Source organism: Zeugodacus cucurbitae, chromosome 6 (genome assembly GCF_028554725.1).
Source record: "Zeugodacus cucurbitae isolate PBARC_wt_2022May chromosome 6, idZeuCucr1.2, whole genome shotgun sequence".
Classification (NCBI taxonomy): domain Eukaryota; kingdom Metazoa; phylum Arthropoda; class Insecta; order Diptera; family Tephritidae; genus Zeugodacus; species Zeugodacus cucurbitae.
The window spans coordinates 21,379,979-21,403,196 of record NC_071671.1 but is presented as its reverse complement, the minus strand read 5'-3'; the positions used below and the strand labels follow the sequence as shown (position 1 = coordinate 21,403,196).

At 35.2% G+C, this 23,218-nt stretch overlaps 2 protein-coding genes across 8 annotated transcripts in view; both read left to right on the top strand.

Annotated features, from left to right (window-relative positions):
- Positions 1 to 20,134, top strand: part of LOC105219572 (protein kinase C, brain isozyme-like) — a 45,976-nt gene extending 25,842 nt beyond the window's left edge. The window contains exons 2-13 of one of the 2 annotated variants that reach the window (XM_054234427.1): positions 8,368 to 8,442; positions 8,807 to 8,962; positions 12,583 to 12,696; positions 12,969 to 13,061; positions 13,177 to 13,305; positions 13,530 to 13,795; positions 14,071 to 14,272; positions 14,894 to 15,082; positions 18,810 to 18,950; positions 19,103 to 19,428; positions 19,486 to 19,677; positions 19,742 to 20,134. In XM_054234427.1, coding sequence (XP_054090402.1) covers positions 12,658 to 12,696; positions 12,969 to 13,061; positions 13,177 to 13,305; positions 13,530 to 13,795; positions 14,071 to 14,272; positions 14,894 to 15,082; positions 18,810 to 18,950; positions 19,103 to 19,114 — 1,071 coding nt within the window. In that variant the 5' untranslated portion in view covers positions 8,368 to 8,442; positions 8,807 to 8,962; positions 12,583 to 12,657 and the 3' untranslated portion in view covers positions 19,115 to 19,428; positions 19,486 to 19,677; positions 19,742 to 20,134. The remainder of the gene's footprint in view (positions 1 to 8,367; positions 8,443 to 8,806; positions 8,963 to 12,582; positions 12,697 to 12,968; positions 13,062 to 13,176; positions 13,306 to 13,529; positions 13,796 to 14,070; positions 14,273 to 14,893; positions 15,083 to 18,809; positions 18,951 to 19,102; positions 19,429 to 19,485; positions 19,678 to 19,741) is intronic. The other variant, XM_029045171.2, reaches the window with a different exon arrangement.
- LOC105220342 (protein kinase C, brain isozyme) overlaps positions 1 to 23,218 on the top strand; it is a 699,782-nt gene that overhangs the window by 94,957 nt on the left and 581,607 nt on the right. The gene's annotated exons all lie outside the window — the stretch shown is intronic.

Below are 23,218 nucleotides of genomic sequence, written 5' to 3'. Positions count from 1 at the left end.
GAAAAACCAGAATATAAAGAAATGTATACAAATAATTTTCTACAATAATATTTTTGTATTTCACAAAAAAAATAAAAACAAAAAAAGTATATATGCAAAAGGGCACCAGCTGTGCAGCTGAATATTTACTCAAATATTTGTGCGCCAATGTCGGGGAGGACGAATAATAAGCATACATCCATACAGCTGTAATGCGCAAAGCAAACACAAAATTTTATTCATACATACATTATTTATATGAATGTACATTTGTATGTATAGCAATTCAAGTAGTAGTACACAGGGAAATAATACCTTTATTTCGCATTTGCATATATTTACTACACAGAGGCATTCATTTACATTTAAGTGCACATATTTGGCCTAGAGGCGTTTACTGTTCGGTGATGTCGATGACAATATATACATATTCAGTTCCTGATCCCCAGCGACGTGTGTTGAAAATGCAAAACAAAAAAGAATACAACAAAGGTTTGATTTTTGGGGAGCGCAAAAGTAACGCAATTCCAACATTACAATGCAAAAATTACAGGCAGACCTAAATTTTATATGAACATGTGTAAAATGAGGTAATCATAATCTTATATTAACTAACTCAACTAGATAACTTTATTCTTGTTTTTCAAAATAATGTGTTATAGGCAAGATCAAAAAAAGAGAGAGATGAGAACATATAATAAACGGCCGTGATATATACCTTATATTTATTAGAAAATACAAGAAAGTTGAAGTGATTTGCGTCAATCATAATTTTTAAAAACCAAAAATATATATATTTTTGTAATATTCGCTGATTCTGGGACACTTTAATATTTTATACCAGATTTATACTAGTTAAAAAATTTATGAAAAACAGTGTAAAGGCTTTTTTTAATATTCACACTTAAATAATTTATACCAGATTAATACCAGTTCAAAGTTTTATTAAAAACAGTGTAGAGGCCTTTTTTAATATTTAGGCTTTAAATACCAGATTTATACCAGTCCAAAAATCTATTAAGAACCGCTGAAAAGGCAATTTTCAGTATTCAAATATTTTCGACCAGCTTGTATCACCATTTCTTTATGACAATTGGTTGTTTATAAATTAGTAGAATTCCATTGTTATGATAAGATCATATTTTGAATTTAATTCCTCCAAATTTTATTTCATACACACACAATAAGAAAAGATTAGGCGCAGCACTGTCAACATTTCTTTCAGCAACGTTCCAACCTTCCCCAAGCATCAGAATATTTGCACAATGCGACCAACATTCTTAAGAGCTAAACAATTCATTGAATGTTACAAATGACACAAATTCCAAGCAGGACTGCCGGCACACAAGTGGAATTCATTACGTTGGCTAACTGGCGTGTAGTCACACTGATAACCACAATGCCTGACCTGCCTTTTGTGCTTTCTTGGTACTCGTACTCTTGTATTTGTTTTGTCATTCGACCCCATTACACACGAGTTGTCTGCTTTCAAGCCCATGATGATGAACTCTATTGAGTTGGCGGGCAAACGTCATTCCGTTGTATGAAACTTTGGTTTTGTTGACGAACCAAGTTGACATGGTGATGTCGTTGGTGGTTAGTTAACGGGTTAATTCATCAACACAGCCCACTAATTTGGTAGCTGCTTTGTTTGTGCAACAAGCTAAAGAAGTTGGGCTGGGTTTAATGGTGGCGGTGGTTGGTAAGTTGCCCCCAAGCGATTGGTTAAATGGCTATGCGCTCACTTTACACCAGCTGATGAGCCTTTGACTGCTTGGTTGTTGGTTTCAGTAGGTGGGCTGTTGGTAAGCTAAGTAATATGAGGTGGTCTATAAGTGTAGGAGATATATTGCAAACTGTTGCTCCTTCGTCACCACAAACCATGGTGCCGTTAGATGGTAAAACTAATTTTACACATGCCTTAACAGATTCTCTAATACGACCCATATGCTAATAAATATACAAGTCGTTGTAGTAGTTTTTCATGCTAAATATTGCCGCTAGGAGAATACAACAACAACATAAAACTGTTAGTAGTAGCCTGAAGTCTTACGAGGAGATTATACAAAAATAGATAGATATAATTATGCTAACGCAGTGGAGGAGCCAAACGAGGGTTTGGCAGAAAGTCAATGATTATAATTTTATTGGATTTTTAATCCGTTTGGAGCGGAAGCTCTAATTATCATATAAGCTAATTTTTTGAAGTTATTAATAAAAATCCACATGGAAGAAGTCAGTGTATATAAATAATATATATGAAACTAGCTTAATTTATTTTTCCAAACTGGTATAAAACTGGTATGTCCTGAACAGACAGAAAAAATTCGAATTTCACTTACTAATGGTAGTTATACATTACAAAAATTCTATAGAGGCCTTGAACAAACAGGAACTGGTATAAATTCCATATGGTCTAATGTTTAATACAATTAGAATTGTTTTTAAGTTTTGATTTTTTAATCTCAAATGTAGTATATAAATTGTAAGAACAGAAATGCTTTTACAACTGGTATAAAAATCCATATGTATGTATGTATGTGATTGGCGTTGCAACCGTTTAGCCGGTTATAGCCGAATCGACGATAGTGCGCCACCTGTCTCTCTCCTTTGCAGTTCGGCGCCAGTTGGAGATCCCAAGTGTAACCAGGTCGCTCTCCACCTGGTCCCTCCAACGGAGTGGAGGCCTTCCCCTTCCTCGGCTTCCTCCGGCGGGTACTGCATCGAACACTTTCAGGGCTGGAGTGTTTTCGTCCATTCGGGCAACATGACCTAGCCAGCGTAGCCGCTGTCTTTTTATTCGCTGAACTATGTCAATGTCGTCGTATAACTCGTACAGCTCATCGTTCCATCGTCTGCGGTATTCGCCGTTGCCAATGTTCTGAGGACCATAAATCTTGCGCAAAATTTTCCTCTCGAAAACTCCTAGTGTCGTCTCATCTGATGTTGACATCGTCCAAGCTTCTGCACCGTAAAGCAGGACGGGAATGATAAGTGACTTGTAGAGCTTGATTTTGGTTCGTCGAGAGAGGACTTTACTGTTCAATTGCCTACTCAGTCCAAAGTAGCACCTGTTGGCAAGAGTTATTCTGCGCTGGATTTCGAGGCTGACATTGTTCGTGTTGTTGATGCTGGTTCCCAGGTATACGAAATTATCTACGACCTCGAAGTTATGACTGTCAACAGTGACGTGAGAGCCAAGACGCGAATGCGCCGACTGTTTGTTTGATGACAGGAGATATTTCGTCTTGTCCTCATTCACCTCCAGACCCATTCGCTTCGCCTCCTTATCCATGCGGGAAAAAGCAGAACAAACGGCGCGGTTGTTGCTTCCGATGATATCAATATCATCGGCGTACGCCAGGAGCTGTACACTCTTGTAGAAGATTGTACCTTCTCGGTTTAGCTCTGCAGCTCTTATAATTTTTTCCAGCATCAGGTTAAAGAAGTCGCACGATAGTGAGTCACCTTGTCTGAAACCTCGTTTGGTATCGAACGGCTCGGAGAGGTCCTTCCCAATCATGACGGAGCTTTTGGTGTTGCTCAACGTCAATTTACACAGCCGTATTAGTTTTGCGGGGATACCAAATTCAGACATCGCGGCGTAAAGGCAACTCCTTTTCGTGCTGTCGAAAGCAGCTTTAAAATCGACAAAAAGGTGGTGTGTGTCGATCCTCTTTTCTCGGGTCTTTTCCAAGATTTGGCGCATGGTGAATATCTGGTCAGTTGTCGATTTTCCAGGTCTAAAGCCACACTGATAAGGTCCAATCAGTTTGTTGACGGTGGGCTTTAGTCTTTCACACAATACGCTCGATAGAACCTTGTATGCGATATTTAGGAGGCTGATCCCACGGTAATTGGCGCAGATTGTGGGATCTCCCTTTTTATGGATTGGGCAGAGCACACTGAGATTCCAATCGTCAGGCATGCTTTCTTCCGACCATATTCTGCAAAGAAGCTGATGCATGCACCTTATAAGTTCTTCGCCGCCGTATTTGAATAGTCCTGCCGGTAATCTATCGGCCCCCGATAAAATATTAAAATCCTTGTAAATAACTACAATGTTAAACAAAAAAAAAAATTTAAAACAAAATTCGACAAATGGTATAAATGGCATAAATTTGATATGCAAGTTTTGTACAGAGCTAAGTAAAATTTAAACTACTTAGAATATTTGTATTAAAATATCAAGTTTTAAAGAGATATAAGTTGATTTATAAACTGGTATAAAATTGCTATACATTCAAATATTGAGCAGAATTGTACTCAGAACACTATTTATCAATTGAAGTCGTCATAAACAATATTAGACATATTGGTAATGGTTATTCAAAAACTGGTATAAAAATTCCAAAGACAAATTTTATCTGAATTTTTTTTTATCTGAATTTTAATATGTTTCACATATTTTTTTTTTTGTTTACAAATAAACTTAATTCAGAAGTGAAATTGTATACTAGTAAATACAAAAAGCCCCCACACATTATGGTATCAGTTGCTAATTATAACTCATATTTTTCTACAGCAAATGTTTTTTTTTTGGTGACCGGTAATTGAATACTAGTAAATACAAAAAGCCCCCACACATTATGGTATCAGTTGCAAATTATAACTTATATTTTTCTACAGCAAGTGTTTTTTTTTTGCTGACCGGTATTTTTGTACTTTCCTTCATTTGCTGGAATTTATTTATCCCCAACCACTGCCATTTACACTGAACGTAAAATTTTGTTACATATTTTTTATGACTATTTTTGAGTGTCACTCAGAGTACCAGTCATCTGCTTAGTCACGTAAAAAGCCATTCGTTTGATCAACTCTACGCAGCTACACGACGTTGTCTACTATGTGCACGTTATTTAACAACTATTTATGCTGCTCCGCTGCATACTTTTGTAAAAATGGCTGTGTGCCATTTTTATTTTTATTTTCATATCGCTCCCCCTGTGTTCACAGCAAGACAGCTTAGTTTTACTTTTATAGTAATAACGTGGCATATTTTTGTTATTTTTATACCCCAGCAACAAAGTTGCTACGAGAGTATTATAGTTTTATTCACATAACGGTTGATTGTAAGTCATAAAACTAAACGAGTTAGATATAGGGTTATGTATATCAAAATGATCAGGGTGACGAGTAAAGTTCAAATCCGGATGTTTGTATTTCTTGGCACCATAAGAAGGTTAAGTTCGAAGATGGGCGTAATCAGACCACTGCTACGCCAACAAAATGGCAATAAACGGAAACATATAAAAAGCTATAACTCATTAATAAATTAAGCTTTTGAAGTAAAATTTGGTATGAGGGATCGCACTATGAGGGGGGATATGTGGATGTAATTTTTTTGGGGAAGTGGGCGTGGCTCCGCCCCTTACTAAGTTTTTTGTATATACTAACTAAAGCATTATCAAGGAAACTTCCTTCGTTTCATTTGGATACTACCTTATACAGTCCGAAAATGGAAATCGGATTATAACCACGCCCACCTCTCATACAAAGCTTATGTTGAAAACTACTAAAAATGCTTTAATGCCATAAACCATCAGAAGCCTTAAATTTCATTATAAAGATGGCACAGAAGTGCTACACTCAAAATGGTATACAAAATTTTAAATGGGCTCCGAAACCTAGCTTCCCAACGATATGTTGTGAAAATAGGCCAAATCACTTCACAACCACGCCTACTTCCCACATGCCAGAACTTTGAAATCGATCTGAATCGTGTACTTTACAATATATAAAGTAAGCATTAGTGAAGATATCGGAACAGAACTCTGCAAGCATACTGTATTTAAACAGTAATATCGCCCTTCTAAAAATCGTACAAATCGGTCCATAAGTTTTCAAGAGCCTATATACCGAATATGAGGAACTCAGTACTTTTAACAAAACAGAAAATATAGTTAAGTCTCTCAATTATTTTGAAGAAATTCGGAGGGAATATTTTTCTTCTAATAATATGTCTTCTTGCCAACAATGAGTGAAATCGGGTCATAACGTCATCTATCTCCCATATACTTAATATTAGGGTTTTTAAACTTTCAATGGACTTTATACCATATATATGCCGAAAATGTGAGTCAAATTGTTTGTTATATTAATAAATTTAAATAAATAAATTGCGAGAGTATAAAATGATCGGTGACACCCCAACTTAACCCTTCCTTACTTGTATTTGTTTTGTAACAGTTAGTGACCTGCCTCGAGCAGGAGCAATGAATGCAGATTAGACATGCTCAAATAATTCCAGCTAAAAGCTCTGGGTACCTTTTATTATTTTCCACGTTTTTTTCATAGCCACCATGACAATGCAAAAATGTGACTATAATACCAGTCATGCACTTAAAAATGGATAAAGTGAAAGATTGTTGCGACCTGTTGCAATCTCTGCTTCTCCTCGCTTCGTAAATAAATCGAGTGCATTCATTGAGCTTTCAATTTCCGCAGGAAATCCGTATTCATCACACGCCAACTAATCAAATCGCAATGAATTGAAAACGAATTGAATTGCAATGCTACATTGCTGAGGCTAAGTTCTGTTCAGGAATGATTTACACCGACAATGCTTGGCTCGTGAAAGCCTGTTGCATGCCACACGTTACAACGCTAACAAATGCCACACTGTACTGTTATGTGATAACTCCAACTGAATGCTAGATAGTTACTGCAGTTAATGCCACGAACAACAGCAACAACAAGTACATATTACTATCAACATTTCCAACTTGTCTCTTAATCATAGTTTCCGTTTGCCATTTAAATGGCATTCCCCTGTTGCCCATTTAAACGAGTTAATTTAATATTGACTTACGGTAAATACGATTATGATAATTCATTAGTTGGTGTGTTAATTGCCGCAGGATATTTACTCGAATTTGCTTGCATTCCCCTTGTTGCTGCAGTTTGTTGCAATTCCGCGCCCAGCGCAAAAGCTTGTTAATTGCAAATTGCTTAATAAATATGTCAATCAGTTAAATTCATAGCGAAAAGTAACGAAGTGCATTAAATGACCTCAGAAAAAATTGTGCGGCTATAACGGTAATTTGTTTGCATATTTTAGCGTTGTAATTTACTATACTATATAATTGTGTTAATTAAATTTTTGAATTTTCTCTTAAATATTTTTTTTTTACTTTTAATGCTCACCTTACTTTCATAATAACTTAGATTATGTTGAGTTGGTTCATATCCTCAAAACATAGTTTATAAGTAGTAAGGTCAGTTGTAATTGATTATATTTCACAATTAAAAAACAGTCAGGTTATACAAAAAGACCAGGTTAGTATGAAAAAAAAATAACTTAAGTTACAATTTCTCAGCTTAGAATAAATTACTTTAAGTTGAATTGAGTTTTGCTTCAAGCTCACATTAAGTTAGGTTAGGTTATGTTGAGCTGAATCCAAAAATTAGTTGGAAGTTAAAGTAAAAAAAAAAATTTCTCTGTAGGTTCTTATGCCAAGTTCGTTTTTTAATAATAAGCATTTAAATTAAATTAAAATTCAATTAAAAAAAATAAATGTAGACTTTAATTTGTATGGTAAATCGATCTTAATAAGCGCTTTAATTAGCTCCTGTATAAAAAAGAATAATTTATCAACTAGCTTCTGTGTAAAAGGCTATTAGTAAGAAAAGGTTCAAGTGAAAATAAAGTGGAATCTATGTACTATATTTGTCTGTCAGCCCAAGACAAATTGCACAAAAATATAAATAAGAACTTTTATACACCATAAAAAAGCTTCAAGCACCTTTTGATACACATTATTTTTTTAATCATAATTTGGAACTGACATTAAGATGATCATCGCCTGAGGGGAAAATGTTAAGTTAATATATGTGTCTTACATTAGTTTTTAACCTTTTGTAGGTCAAATAGTTTTTTATATTCTTTATTATTTAAGAATATATATATTTTTATGTAAATCATATTATCATCATATAACGCAATCATTTCGAAATCAAGAAGCTATACCGCACAGGTCAGATATATACATACACAAAAATTAAAAGCTAAAAACGATTGACAACAATAAATTCAAATTTATATTGTAAGCGTGTGTTTAAGATGTATTTGTATGTATGTATATCTAAGTATGTGTGGGTCCTTTTATTGGCTGTGTGCGTGTGGATGCGTGTCTGTTTACCTTTTTGTACATTCCTTTTATTACTTCTTGATACACATTCACTTTCACTTGGCGCTCAACTTAGTCAAAATGGAGTTTAGTTAATTTTATGACAGCTACAAGTTGATTACAAAAAGTTATTTTATCTTCTTTTTCAATTTATGATAAACACACAAATACTGATATTTATATAATTTTTAATAAACGCACACCTTTTTCGCAACTTTTTCACCGATACTTGGCTTTTACGCTAACGACAAATAAACAGCATGTGCATGCCCGCTGCAAAGAGAATGTTCCGAGCATCAATTTGGAATTGAATGTGAAGGAGAATTTTCTGACGGTACAAAATAAGTTTTGGTTGAATTTTTTAAATTAAATTTTATTCATTATTTTATTTTAACTTTATATTAATAAATATTTTCAAAAAATATTTTTTTATACATTTTTAAATATTTTTTTTTTATAAAATATTTATTTTTTTTTTTAATTATAATATATAGATCTAAACTTTAGTAATTTTTTAAAAATTTTCCTTCTTCAATATTCGAAATTCTTAAATTCAAAAATTCTTTAAATCTTTTTTAATAGATTTTTAATAATATATTTCACTTCATTTTTTTGTTTGTTTGATTGTATATTAATATATATACGTAAATGTTAATACCTCGATTTATATTAAATAAAAAAAATCAACTTCATTTCAGTCAAAGAAGGCCGTAATCTCAATCCAATGACCCCAATGGTCTTAGCGATCCATATGTTAAGGTTAAACTCCTTCCAGATGAGCATGAAAAGTCAAAGAAGAAGACGCAGACCATTAAAGCATGTCTGAATCCCTTTTGGAATGAGACCATCAAATAGTGAGTATTTGTTGATAAAGTAGTCAGTACGTCTAAGGGTGCGTGCAGAGTGGCCGCTTGTTGCCGAGCCGAGCCGACTGACGCTTATTGCAAGAACTTGTTCATGCGAGAAACAAGTTTGAGTGTCCATAGTGGATGCGAGAATCAGCGCTGATATTTTATCTATTATTTGTGTTTTATGTATGTTTGTATGCATTTGGGTTTGTTGTTCATTCGTGTTTGTGAAATTGAAGTGAAAAGATATGGATTCGTCAGATGATGAGTATTTAGCTTCGGCTACTGTTTTAAAGTATTTTATCAACAAAAAATCATTTGGAAAACATCCAATAAATGATAAACGAAGTGAATTTGGAGAATTTCATCACTTATATAGTGATTTAAGAAAATATCCTGCCAAGTTTAAAGAATATACTCGAATGAGTATTGAAACTTTCGACTATATTCTCGAAAAGATTGGAGATAAATTAAAAAAGAAGTGGAGTAATTTTATTAAAGTACCAATATGTCCATGTGAACGCTTGATAGTAACTCTCAGGTAAGAAATTTTTTATGTTTTATATATTTGTATTTATTGTATTAAATTCATTTTATATCGTATTAAATTCATGAATACATTTTTTTATAAATAAAAAGAAAAATTAAAAAAAAAAATTAAAAATAAATAATATAAATTAATTAAGAGGAATTTAAAGATGAATAAATTACAGTTTCCATTGTATTTTGGTCTGGAACCAATGATGATGAAGTTGATGGTATATTTGTACCTTCAACTGTGGTAAATGAGATCGGTTGAAAACAAGGAGTTGTGCTATGGTCTAAAGAATTTATCTGGTAGCTTTCAGAAGAAACGCTGGTTGGTGAAGACAAAGGCGCGTATCTTGAAGTTTCATTGGACAGTGTGGGCATATTTTTAACTTTTGCATACACGTATTTATAAAGTACATTTTGCATTTCCATTCGACACAGAAATTTATTCTCTGGGTCCAACTTCCGAATATGCGGCAAAAGAGTTACGAAAAATGCTTCATCTTCATCCAATACAGTCTTTTTTTCCATTTTTTTATTTTCCAGCAGTGCCAATTTTCTTTTTTCAATTTCCAACAATTGGGCAGTGCTGTTAGAGGTATTTTTTTTTTCGATGGAACTTCACAGCTGAACTCGTCATTGTCGCACAGATCTCTTGTTTCTTCGACTTGTGAAGTGTTGAGAATATCTTCAATTTCTTCTTCATATACAACCTCTTCTTGGGTAGCTTTTACACTTGACGCTTTTAAATTACCTCTTAAATTTCTGAATTTCATTTGGTCCTTTAAAAACAGTAGAGAATTGAAATAAGGCCAACTCGAAGTAATTTGTGATGCGGCATCCCCCGATTTTGGAGTTGGAATTTTGCGTACTTCACATCGAAATTGATCGCGTAAATACTTCCATTTTTTTTTAAGTCTTCCTCTGCAAGATCAAATAAAACCATATAATAAAAATATGATAAAAATTATATGCATACATGAATTTAAACAATAATATACAAAAATTTATACAAATAATATAATATAAATTTAAATAACAATTTTTGTTTTAACTTTCTTATTTAGATTTCTGGCAACTGGAGCATCATTTGCCTCACTAGCTTTTTCGTTTCGGCTAGGCAAATCAACAGTAGGAGCTATTGTTAAGGAGACAACACAAGTTCTATGGGATAATATGTTTACTATACATATGCCGCAGCCAAACGAACAATGTTTTCAAGAAATTGCAGAGCAATACTGGAAGCTATGGAACTTCCCAAATTGTATTGGTGCTATCGACGGGAAGCACATACGAATCAAGTGTCCAGGAAATACTGGCTCCATGTATTATAATTATAAACACTTTTTTCTATTGTATTGCAAGGTATTGCCGATGCCAACTGCAAATTTATTGCGGTTGAAGTTGGTGGATACGGAAAGCAGAGTGATGGTGGCACTTTTAGCTCTTCCAAAATCTTTAATCTTTTAAAAAGTGGAGAACTACCTGTACCAGGAAATACATGTCTGCCAAACAGTGAAGAAATTGTGCCATATGTATTTCTTGGGGATGAGGCTTATCCCCTTTTAGAATGTTTGTTAAGGCCGTATAGCCGAAAGGAGATAACGGAAGACCATGAATATTTTAATGCCCGGCTTTCAAGAGCTAGAAAGTGCATTGAATGCGCCTTTGGGTTATTAAGTGCAAGGTTCAGAATATTATGGAAACCCATTGAAACGGATCCTTTGTTCGCTGAACTCCTTGTAAAATGTATATGCCTTCTACACAACATAATTATTGATTTAGAGGGATTAGATGAAAATTTAAAAGAAGAAGTGCAAAAAGAAAATTTGGAAAAAATCATAAAAGAATTCAATAAAACAAGTGTCAAAAATGGTAGATTAATAAGAGATAAATTTTGTAATTTCGTATGCATGAATAAAATATAACAAATTTCAATGTAACTTACTTGGTATTTTCATTTCTGAAGAAACGGACATCCATAGCTTTTCCACTAAAACACGGTTATGATAACATTTATTTTTCTGATCCCACAAAGCCGGCCGAGAAAAAACTTCACTTATTAATTGTTCTACATTCATTTTAAATAAACCAAAACACACGACTGTACTCAAGAAAAGTTCAACAAGAATGCCATTAAATGATGAATGACAGCATATGATTTTCATTTTAATTTTACTTTTTCCAAAGAATTTTATGTCCAAAACTAGCTTTTCGCAGAATAACCAATGTTTTCGGCGCTGAAATACGCTTTGGAACTGTTTTCTCGCATTCAATCAGCTTTGCGCTCTGACCAGCTCGGCGCCCACTATGACCTGTTCGCGCTTATTTGTACTAATTTGTATAGTACCAGTTTTCTCGCATTGGTTCTCGCAATAAGCGTCAGTCGGCTCGGCTCGGCAACAAGCGGCCACTCTGCACGCACCCTAAGTGATGAATGAACTTGGACAAGCTTGTTATGTTAGTGCAAAAGCTTTTTTGTGCAATGTGAAAGCTTCTATGAGTAAAAGATCTAAAGGCTTACTAAGGTAGTAAGAAAGCTACTGCTTTCAATTTGAAATCTTGAATTGTAAGTATGACAAAAATTTTCTCAAATGGAAAAGCTTTCTGAAAGCAAAAGCTCAACAATAACAATAAAATGAAATAGTTTTTTAAAGATGCTCATTGTGGCTTATATTCTCCCTAAAAGCTCTTTATAAGCTTTTACATATTCTATGGCTGTTTCATTGTTTATATTTCCACCCCATATTTATTTCGAAATATTCTAAATACAACGAGATATTCACACTAGGGTTTTAATATAAAAACCTCTTTGAAAGCTTATATGTTAAATGTACTCATTGTGGATTATATCGTTTCTAGAACTTTACTCTATTTAAAATTCCGTTGAATGAGCCACAGTTAACGACTACTAAAAGTACCTAATTTTACATATAGTTGAAAGCTCTTTAATAACCTTTGAAAGCTCATATGCATGTATTTGCCAAACCAAGAACACTTTGGCTATTCAATGAAAATAAAATATGAACTTTTTGGGATAACTGTTTGATTTATCTATATCGATAATATAATTTGAAAACTTTATCTTCTTTTAGTGATCTTAAGCCAGAAGACAAAGATCGCCGTGTACCGAGGTCTGGGATTGGGATCGTACATCGCGCAATGATTTTATGGACGCTTTATCATTTGGCATATCCGAAGTTATTAAGGTGAGTTGGTAGAATACTTTTATAGGGTTAAGTATGCCATAGAAGTAGGCTTAGCGTGAATCGATTGTGATATGATGGAGAGTAATAAAACACAAATCACATCTTTATTGTAAACTTATTCTTAAACTACTAGTGATTAGAATTATATCGAATTCTACCTTTTCTAACATGAATCCTCTAAGTTCGACTAGGTGTTTTTTTAGAAACTTACTCTTTCTGAAAAATTGTTGTTACATTTTGAAATCTTTCAATGTCACTTTCGAATTTTCCAGAATCCCGCGGATGGCTGGTTCAAATTGCTCACACAAGAGGAGGGGTGCGCCGATGCCACACACGATCTACTTAAACTCAAAAGTCAAATGCGGGTAAATTGCAGAAAAAAACCAAAAACCAAATAAGCCAATTTGAGAAATATTATTTGATACCTCACTCTTACCTCATTCACTTACTAACTCCATTCTACTCGCATTTCATTCTCAGAAATCGTCACAAAAGAAACCACTGGTGATGCGCAGCGAAACAAATGCACAGACACAATCCAAAAAGGATATGATTCGTGCCACAGATTTCAATTTCATAAAAGTGCTGGGCAAAGGTTCATTTGGTAAGGTGAGCGAGGCAGTAGAATTATTGAAGAAAAGCAATTGTCATGTTATTGATAGCTTAAGTTTATTTTTATACAATTTTAAAGGGTGCTTATGTGTGTTGTTATTGAGAAAGTTTTATGAGCTCATTTCATTCTGATATGTTATAAGATTTTCCATTTAAATCATTAATTAAGAAATTCTTTTTTTTTTCATAATTTTTCTTTTTCGCTCTTTAACCTCCTTCAGGTCATGTTGGCTGAACGCAAGGGCACCGAAGATCTCTACGTCATTAAGATACTCAAAAAGGATGTCATCATACAAAACGATGATGTCGAGTGTACAATGATTGAGAAACGTGTTTTGGCTTTGCGTGAAAAACCGCCACTCCTAGTGCAGCTGCACTCATGCTTCCAAACGTTAGATCGTCTCTTCTTTGTCATGGTGTATGTCAATGGTGGCGATTTAATGTTTCAAATACAACAATTCGGCAAATTCAAGGAGCCGGTAGCGGTGTAAGTATAAAAAAGAAGATAAAACAAAGAAGAAAGCAAAAAAGGAAAAAAAACAGCCAACCATTCGATTGTATTGACTGATCTCTGGCACTAGTGACTTTTATGCCGTTGATTGACCTCTATGAAGTGGACAATCTCAGCAGTGTATTATTAACATTGGTTTCTTTTCACAATTTGACTTTAAAGCGCTTTTTTCATTTTACTATTTTCTTTTCTTTACAAACAAACCTTTTCAATTTTTTCTTCGATTTCTCTTTTTGCCTACTTTCTATTAGCTTTTACGCAGCCGAAATAGCCGCTCGGCTCTTCTTCCTACACAGTAAAGGCATTTTGAATCGTGATTTGAAATTGGACAATGTTCTGTTGGATGCCGATGGTCATGTGAAAATTGCCGACTTTAGCATGTGTAAGAAGAATTTTATTGGTGATAAGACAACAAAGACATTTTGTGGTACACCCGACTACATAGCACCCGAGGTGAGTAAGAAAATGATACCCAATGTAGTCAGTGAAAGGGAAACTTTTTTATGTCTATATTGTTATTGTTGCAAATAGTAGTTAGAATAAATGGGGCACAAATAGCGATTTCCGAACTACATCTCAAATATTGGATAATTCGTCATTCGTCGTATAAAAATAAAAGCTTTCAAAAGCTTCTGAAAGCTTTAACATCTATTGTCGCAAATTCATGTAGTATTCTCAATCTTTATCTTAACTACGCTTAAAATATTGAGTATTTCATAAAATTACATTCAATAATAAAAGCTTTCAACAGCTTCTTGAAGCTTTCACATCTACTGTTTGAAATTTGTATGGAATTTGTATTCCTTATCTTAACTACATATAAACTATTGAATAATTCGTCGTATAATAGTAAAAACTTTGAAAGCTTCTTAAAACTTTCACACCTACTGTCTCCAATTTATGTAGAATTTTTAACATTTAAGTTAACTACGGTACAAATATTGAATATTTCATAAAGTTTCATTAAATAGTAAAAGCTTTCACATCTATAGTCTCCATGTTTTTTAAATCCCTTATGCTTCCCCACCAAAGTCATCAATTACAATTCTTTAACTCTCACTTTCCTTTTAACAGATTATTCTATATCAACCCTATGGGAAATCGGTAGATTGGTGGGCCTATGGCGTTTTACTCTACGAAAGGCTCGTGAGTCAGCCACCGTTCGACGGTGAGGATGAAGAAGAGTTGTTTGCTGCCATTACAGATCACAATGACTCCTATCCAAAGAGTTTGAGCAAGGAGGCCAAAGAGGCGTGCAAAGGGGTAAGTAAATAGCAGCAAATTCAGTGAATTAAAAATAATTACGCTCTCTGCACTTATTTCATGCTTTTTTCGATTTATGTTTTACTGCGTTTTACTATTTTACTGCGCCACAAAAGCTTAAAGCTTAAAGCCTTGAGCTATCAACTGTTCTTTTGTTTAATTTACATATTTGTATTGTTTTGTTTACTGTCGCATTGGCTGGACTTCATTAATTATGCACACATGTGTCGTTGGGCATAAATTAATTTTAAATGTCCGGCGTCCAGCCCGACAATCGTGCATATATAAATTGGAGGTGGAATAAGTTATAAGCGCCAACTGTGTACATTCTTTGTTTATGGCATCCTTTTTGCATAAAATTTTAGTGGCCTTTTAATTGTAAATAACTGTAATCAGTGTTATTAAATTTTATGCTGAAAATATGAAAGTTGTAAAGCATATTAATGCGGAATATTTTAGTGAACAGCTGAATATGCTAAAATAGCTTTTGTTGAGCTTTTGTGAATTTTAATAATAATCTTAGGATTTAAATTCGAATGTGGATTCAGTTTATATGGCTGAAGGCTATTGGAAATAAAATTTACAAAAATTGTGAAGCTTCGAATAACGTGCACTTGAATTTAGCAGAAAAATATTACAAAAGTATTAAAAAAAAGCTTTTCCGAAAGCTCTCGACCCGAACATCTTAATTCTCTCTCTTTGAATGGAATAAATAAAATAAAAATGCTTAAATGGAAGAGCTTACAGCAGTAAAAAGTGTTAGAGTTTCATCACGAAATTTAATTTAGAAAATTATTATTAATATGGTAATCCGAATCATGTAGGGACCGAGGAGGTAATCTGGTAACGGATGTCCTGAACATACTGGGATTATGGAGGGAACACTTCTCCGACCTGCTCAATGGCAGTGAAAGTACAACACCAGGAGATGGCGAACCCGATTCCCCAATCGATGACGATGGAATAGATGTTCCATTACCCGACCATGAAGAAATTCAAATAGCAATTACCCGCTTGAAGAACAACAAAGCGGCGGGGGCCGATGGATTACCGGCCGGGCTATTCAAATACGGCGCCGAAGAACTGATAAGGTGCATGCATCAGCTTCTTTGTAGAATATGGTCGGAAGAAAGCATGCCTGACGATTGGAATCTTAGTGTGCTCTGCCCAATCCATAATAAGGGAGACCCCACAATCTGCGCCAACTACCGTGGTATAAGTCTCCTCAATATCGCATATAAGGTTTTGTCGGGCGTATTGTGTGAAAGACTAAAGCCCACCGTCAACGAACTGATTGGACCTTATCAGTGTGGCTTTAGACCTGGAAAATCTACAATGGACCAGATATTCACAATGCGCCAAATCTTGGAAAAGACCCGAGAGAGAAGAATCGATACTCACCATCTTTTTATTGATTTTAAAGCTGCCTTCGATAACACGAAAAGGAGCTGCCTTTATGCCGCGATGTCTGAATTTGGTATCCCTGCAAAACTAATACGGCTATGTAGGCTGACTTTGAGCAACACCAAAAGCTCCGTCAGGATCGGGAAGGACCTCTCCGAGCCGTTCGATACCAAACGAGGCTTCAGACAGGGTGACTCACTATTGTGCGACTTCTTCAATCTATTGCTGGAAAAAATAATACGAGCTGCAGAGCTAAATAGAGAGGGTACAATCTTCTACAAGAGTGTACAGCTACTGGCGTATGCCGATGATATTGATATCATCGGAAGCAACAACCGCGCCGTTTGTTCTGCGTTTTCCAGACTAGATAAAGAAGCGAAGCGTATGGGTCTGGTGGTGAATGAGGACAAGACGAAATATCTCCTGTCATAACACAAACAGTCAGGGCACTCGCGTCTTGACTCCCACGTCACTGTTGACAGTCATAACTTTGAAGTTGTAGATAATTTCGTTTATCTGGGAACCAGCATTAACAACACCAACGCAACCAAATCCAACGCAGAATCACTCTTGCCAACAGGTGCTACTTTGGACTGAATAGGCAATTGAACAGTAAAGTCCTCTCTCGACGAACCAAAATCAAACTCTACAAGTCGCTTATCATTCCCGTCCTGCTTTATGGTGCAGAAGCTTGGACGATGACAACAGCCGATGAGACGACTCTTGGGGTTTTCGAGAGAAAGGTTTTGCGCAAGATTTATGATCCTCTAAACATTGGCAACGGCGAATACCGCAGACGATGGAACGATGAGCTGTACTATTTATACGACGACATTGACATAGTTCAGCGAATAAAAAGACAGCGGCTACGCTGGCTAGGTCATGTTGTACGGATGGAAGAAAATACTCCAGCTCTGAAAGTATTCGATGCAGTACCCGCTGGAGGAAGCTGCGGAAGAGGACGACCTCCACTCCGGTGGAAAGACCAAGTGCAAAGTGACCTGGCTTCACTTGGTGTTTCCAGTTGGCGCCAAAAAGCAAAACGGAGGAATGAGTGGTGCGCTGTGGTGGATTCGGCTATAATCGCTTAAAGCGGTTCCTACGCCAAATATATATATATATATATATATATATATATAAACCGAACAAATATAGGCACTTAAGTTATTTGTATATAGATTCACTGATACACTGACGACCCTAGAATTGAGAAAATATCTGTACGAAATATTTGAAAAGATCAGACTCTTCACTAAGTAATAGGCAATAGAGTAAGTTCTAAGCGACGTTGTAGCTATATCGAACAACTCTCTACAAAATATTTGAAGGTTAAATCATATTAAAATCATCAACAACAGAACATTTAATCCCAAATGGTATCACAACCTATTTATAGGCACTTTTGGTATATTCGCTACCAACTAATGGTCAAATTAGGATATTGGAGAGTTATACAAGGATATTGAGGTCTAAAACAGACATGATTAATTAGTTTTTTCATATGCTATAAAGGAAACCAATCCAAAACACATGACGTGTGCAGTATCTGTTCGTCTCTTTGAAAGAAATGTCGACTTTATCTAGAATATGACAAAATATATTTAAAACAGCTACGCAACATTTGTTTTATGGAAAGAAAAAGGATGTTTTTTCCATTTCTGAGGATTGAAAGAAGTCGTGACAATATATATGGTTACGAAATATTCTACAAATTTCAAGCTGGCTGAAGGAGGCTTGTGAATTTTTTGGAACTTTTTTTTTTATAAATTAAAAATTATTAAAACTATTACCTTGGTTGTGATATAGTCCACCAAAATGCAATCATTGCTAGATCATATTTAATGTGGTCTCTAACTTTTGACCTTAGCCTGAGCCCGCCTAGCGTATCTTATAGTTAGTAGCTTTGAAAGGACGAACAGTTTTTGCAGAACCTTTAGATTTCCGAGACACTTTGGAACCAAAAATACCATAAGATTCTTTGGCTCAGACTCTTGTTTAATATATCAGATACATATCCACTTGAATTTATTATGTTCCAAGAGAACTTCAGATTAGAAAGATGCGATAAGCTCATTAAAATATAAAAAAAGAGAGACGTCCGCATAGAAATTATAGCTTTTAAGGTTTTCTTCAAAGGATGCAAGTTATTTTGATATAAAGAAATATTGTGAACCGCAATCCTTATCTAGAAGTTTGCCATTGCTGGAATGCTTACAGCTAGTAGTATTCCACTTTTTAGTAGACAAGACTCAAGTTTAATCTACTCACATGATATTTGTGTATTCTATTAAGCACTGAACTTGTTTGCCTCTTCTCCTTCTAGTTCCTCACCAAGCAACCAAACAAGCGGCTTGGTTGTGGAGCAACCGGCGAGGCGGATGTGCGTATACATCCATTCTTCCGACGCATCGATTGGGAGAAAATTGAGAATCGTGAAGTGCAGCCGCCATTTAAGCCGAAAATCGTAAGTGAAAGCAATAAAAGACCAAACATTTTCTGAAAAATAAATCTTCCTTGATTTTTTCCTTCAAATACTCTACTTTCCACTTTCCTCTCTTTGAAATTAATATACAAATACCTTGAACTACGCATACACACACCTACAAATTAACACAGAAACAACATTAACACAGATGTCTCGAATTTCGATAAGCAATTCACTTCGGAGAAAACGGATCTGACACCAACGGATAAAGTATTTCTGATGAATTTGGACCAAACTTTAAATACGCTGAATATGGTGAATACGCCACACCAGCAGACACACACTCGCCCACCTACTGGAAGGTATTGCGTTCGGGCGGCGTGCGTAGGAAACAAAGGCAAATAGCAACGGAAGAACGCGAAAAAGATAGTGTGTATACAATTTATGCGCGGATGTTACTTTGTTTTAACGGATGTTACAAATTTCGTTCTCACTGCACTGGTGCTTTCAGACTATGGTAAGTGGAATCTGATTATTTGTTAAGATTTTGAGGTTAGGCTGTTTTGTTTTGCAGGGTCGCATATTCTTCGTTATGGAATACTGTAAACGGACGTTTCACTTCAGAACGTAAACTATGAATCCTATAACCATACCGTCGATTGGTGGTCTTCCAGGCTGTGGGTGGGGAGAACACTGTCAAAAATATCAAAGATAAACCGTATTTCCGAAGCATTTTTCTCAGAAAGCTATGGATGTCATTACCAGTGTAAGTATTTTGCATTAAAATATACTCATAAAGCTCGCTTGCAGCATTCGTTTTCACTCCACAGTTCCTCGCTAAGAAAACAAATAATCATTTAAGTGTCGGACGCTATTACCGCTCTGAGGTTACAACACATCCATTCTTTAGGAATATTGATTGGGAGATATCGGAAGCTAGGGAAGTGGACCCACCTATTGTGCCTTCGAGCTTAAAGCTCGCTCTCAATAAGTACTAATATTTCGTTGTTCATTGAGAAACATCGCAGGGACAACTCGGCTTTCGATAAAACTTTGAACACCGAGAAAACTGACTTGACTTGGATCTTGGTTTCTCATACATGAAACCAGAATTTATTACTATTATTATGTATAAACTAAAGTTTGAAATATATGTATAATGCAATCGAAGTGGGAAAGTTGAAATCACTTTATTGTGATTAAATTCTAGAAAAATAAATAAATACAACATAATATATCGTATATTAATTTCAAGACAGCAAAACAACAATTAGTGCTTGTGGTGATTTTTGATGGACAAGAATAAAGGTGAGTACTGTTTCAAAATCAACCAACAAGTAAAGTATTTTACGATGTTTTGTGATCTAAGAGCCTTGTGCTATTATTAATTTTAGTACAGATATTTTTAGTACACCTGACACATATTTAATAAAGAAACTGAATGGCGGTGAGAGTTAGTGTGGTTATAGTAGTTTGTTCCCTTTAAAATCATATTTATTTGACACATTTTGAGCTTTAGTAGAAATTAATTTTTAGTACAAAACATATAATTTCTAATTATTCAGTTTTGGTGACAAAAATAAAATTCTCGGTTCTAATATCTTTTCCAGATTTCTAAAAAAATATAAAGTTTTTAGTACTACTTTTTTGTACTATATTGTAATTTTAATTAAAGAAGATTGTCACTTTTGAAGCAGTAGACTTTTGTTTTCTTTTTAGTACTACCCTTTGCGCACTAATAGGTTAGAGGGTCTCCATTTTAAGGTTTTCTTAGTACGAAATATGATTTTAGTACAAAAACAGAAACAGGTTTTCTGACTCAATTTGATCAGTTTTTGTATTATAGTTTTGTTCACATAACGGTTGTTTGTAACACCCAAACTAAACGAGTTAGATATAGGGTTATATATACCAAAGTGATCAGGGTGAAGAGCGGAGTTCAAATCCGAATGTCTGTCTGTCCGTCCGTCCGTCTGTGCAAGCTGTAACTTGAGCAAAAATCAAGATATCTTGATGAAACTTGGCACACTTATTTCTTCGCAGCATAGGAAGGTGTTTTTGAAAATGACCAAGATCGGACCACTGCCACGCCCACAAAATGGTGAAAACCGAAAACACATAAAGTGCCATAACTAAGCCATAAAGAAAGCTATGGAAATAAAATTTGGTAATAAGGATCGCACTATGAAGGGGCATATTTGGATGTAATTTTTTTGGGGATGTGGGCGTGGCCCCGCCCCGAAATAGGTTTTATGCACATATCTTGGAAACCAATAGAGCTATATAAACCAAACTTTCTTCAGTCGTTTCACTTCTTAATAAGGTCCAAAAATGAAAGAAATGAAAGAAATAACCACGCCCACCTCCCATACAAAGGTTAGGTTGAAAATTACTAAAAGTGGGTTAATTCACTAACCAAAAACGTCGGAAACAGTAAACGTCAGATGGAAGCTACACTCAGATTTTTTTACAAAATGGAAAATGCGTTGCCCACTTATGGGTCAAAAAAGATATCTCAGGAACTACTCGACCGATTTCAATGAAACTTGGTTTGTAATAGTTTCTTTACACCCCAAATGTTATGTTGTGAAAATAGGCCAAATCGCTTCGCAACTGCACCTACTTCCTATATACCAGAACTTTTAAGACGATCTGAATCGCTTACTTTACAATATATAAAGTAAGCACTAGTGAAGATATCGGTGCAGAACTTTGCACAAATACTATGTTTATAGTGTGGCAGCCCCATTCTAAAAATCTGCGAAATCGGACCATAGGTTTTTAAAACCCCATATATCGAATTCGAGGGCCTCGGTGCTTCTAACCTAATATTATGGTTTCCAACTTTCAATGGACTTTATACAATATATATGACGAATATGTGGGTCAAATTGTGTATTATATAATATAAATAAAGTTAAATAAATAAATTTCGAGAGTATAAAATGTTCGGTTGCACCCGAACTTAGCCTTTCCTTAGTTGTTACTAAAGTGTACTACCAAAAACTTAGTATCAAATAAATTTATATATATCCATATTAATATTATAAATGCGAAAGTAACTCTGTCTGTCTGTTACTCTTTCACGCCTAAACGGCTGATCGGATTTTGATGAAATTTAGTATGGTGATAGATAATAACCTAGAAATGGTCATAGGCTATAAATAATCACGCCATCGTACTTAGGGGATAGGAAGTAGGCAGAAAACTGAATTGAGTTAGTGATTTTTTTTATTGTTATGGTCTGGGAGTTTTGCTCTATTATGCCTAAACGGCTGAACGGATTTTGATTAAATTTAGTTAGGAGATACATAGTTCATAATTTTTGTCTACGCATGCTTTTAACCATGTGCGCGGTAGGTCCGATCTAAAAAAATGATTCAATGATCTAAAAAAATATAACACACAAGATTATTCTACATTTCGAGAGGCATGTGAGGCAAGAGGATTACTGGAGAATGATAACCAGCAGGCAAGATGAGAGAGCTATTTGCTGCATTAGTAGCGACATGTGGTCTTTCAAATCCTCAACAATTGTGGGATAAATACAAAAATGATATGCCGGACGATATATTGCACAGATTACAAGAGCAAAATCCCAATGACACGTACAGTGATTTAATTTACAATGAGGGTCTGACAAAAATTGAAGACCCGATTAAAACAATTTCTGGAAAGGAATAGAGAATGGTTATGTGAAAGAGTGTTTTCGTCCATTCGGACAACATGACTTAGCCAGCGTAACCGATGTCTTTTTATTCGCTGAACTATGCCAATGTCGTCTTATAAATCGTACATCTCATCGTTCCATCGTCTGCGGTATTCGCCGTTGCCAATGTTTAGAGGACCATAAATCTTGCGCAAAACCTTTCTCTCGAAAACCCCAAGAGCCGTCCCATAAGATGTTGTTATCGTCCACGCTTCGGCGCCATACATCAGGACGGGAATAATGAGCGACTTGTAGAGTTTGATTTTTGTTCGTCGAGATAGGACTTTACTTTGCAATTGCCTACTTAGTCCAAAGTAACACCTGTTGGCAAGAGCGATTCTGCGTTGGATTTCAAGGCTGACATTGTTGGTGTTGTTAACGCTGGGTCCCAAGTATACGAAACTATCTACTACTTCAAAGGTATGACTGTCAAGAATGACGTGGGAGCCAACACGCGTTTGATGACAGGAGATATTTCGCCTTGTCCTCATTCACCACCGGACCCATACGCTTCACTTCTTTATCTAGTCTGGAAAAAGCAGAACAAACGGCGCGGTTGTTGCTTTCGATGATATCAATATCATAGGCATACGCCAGC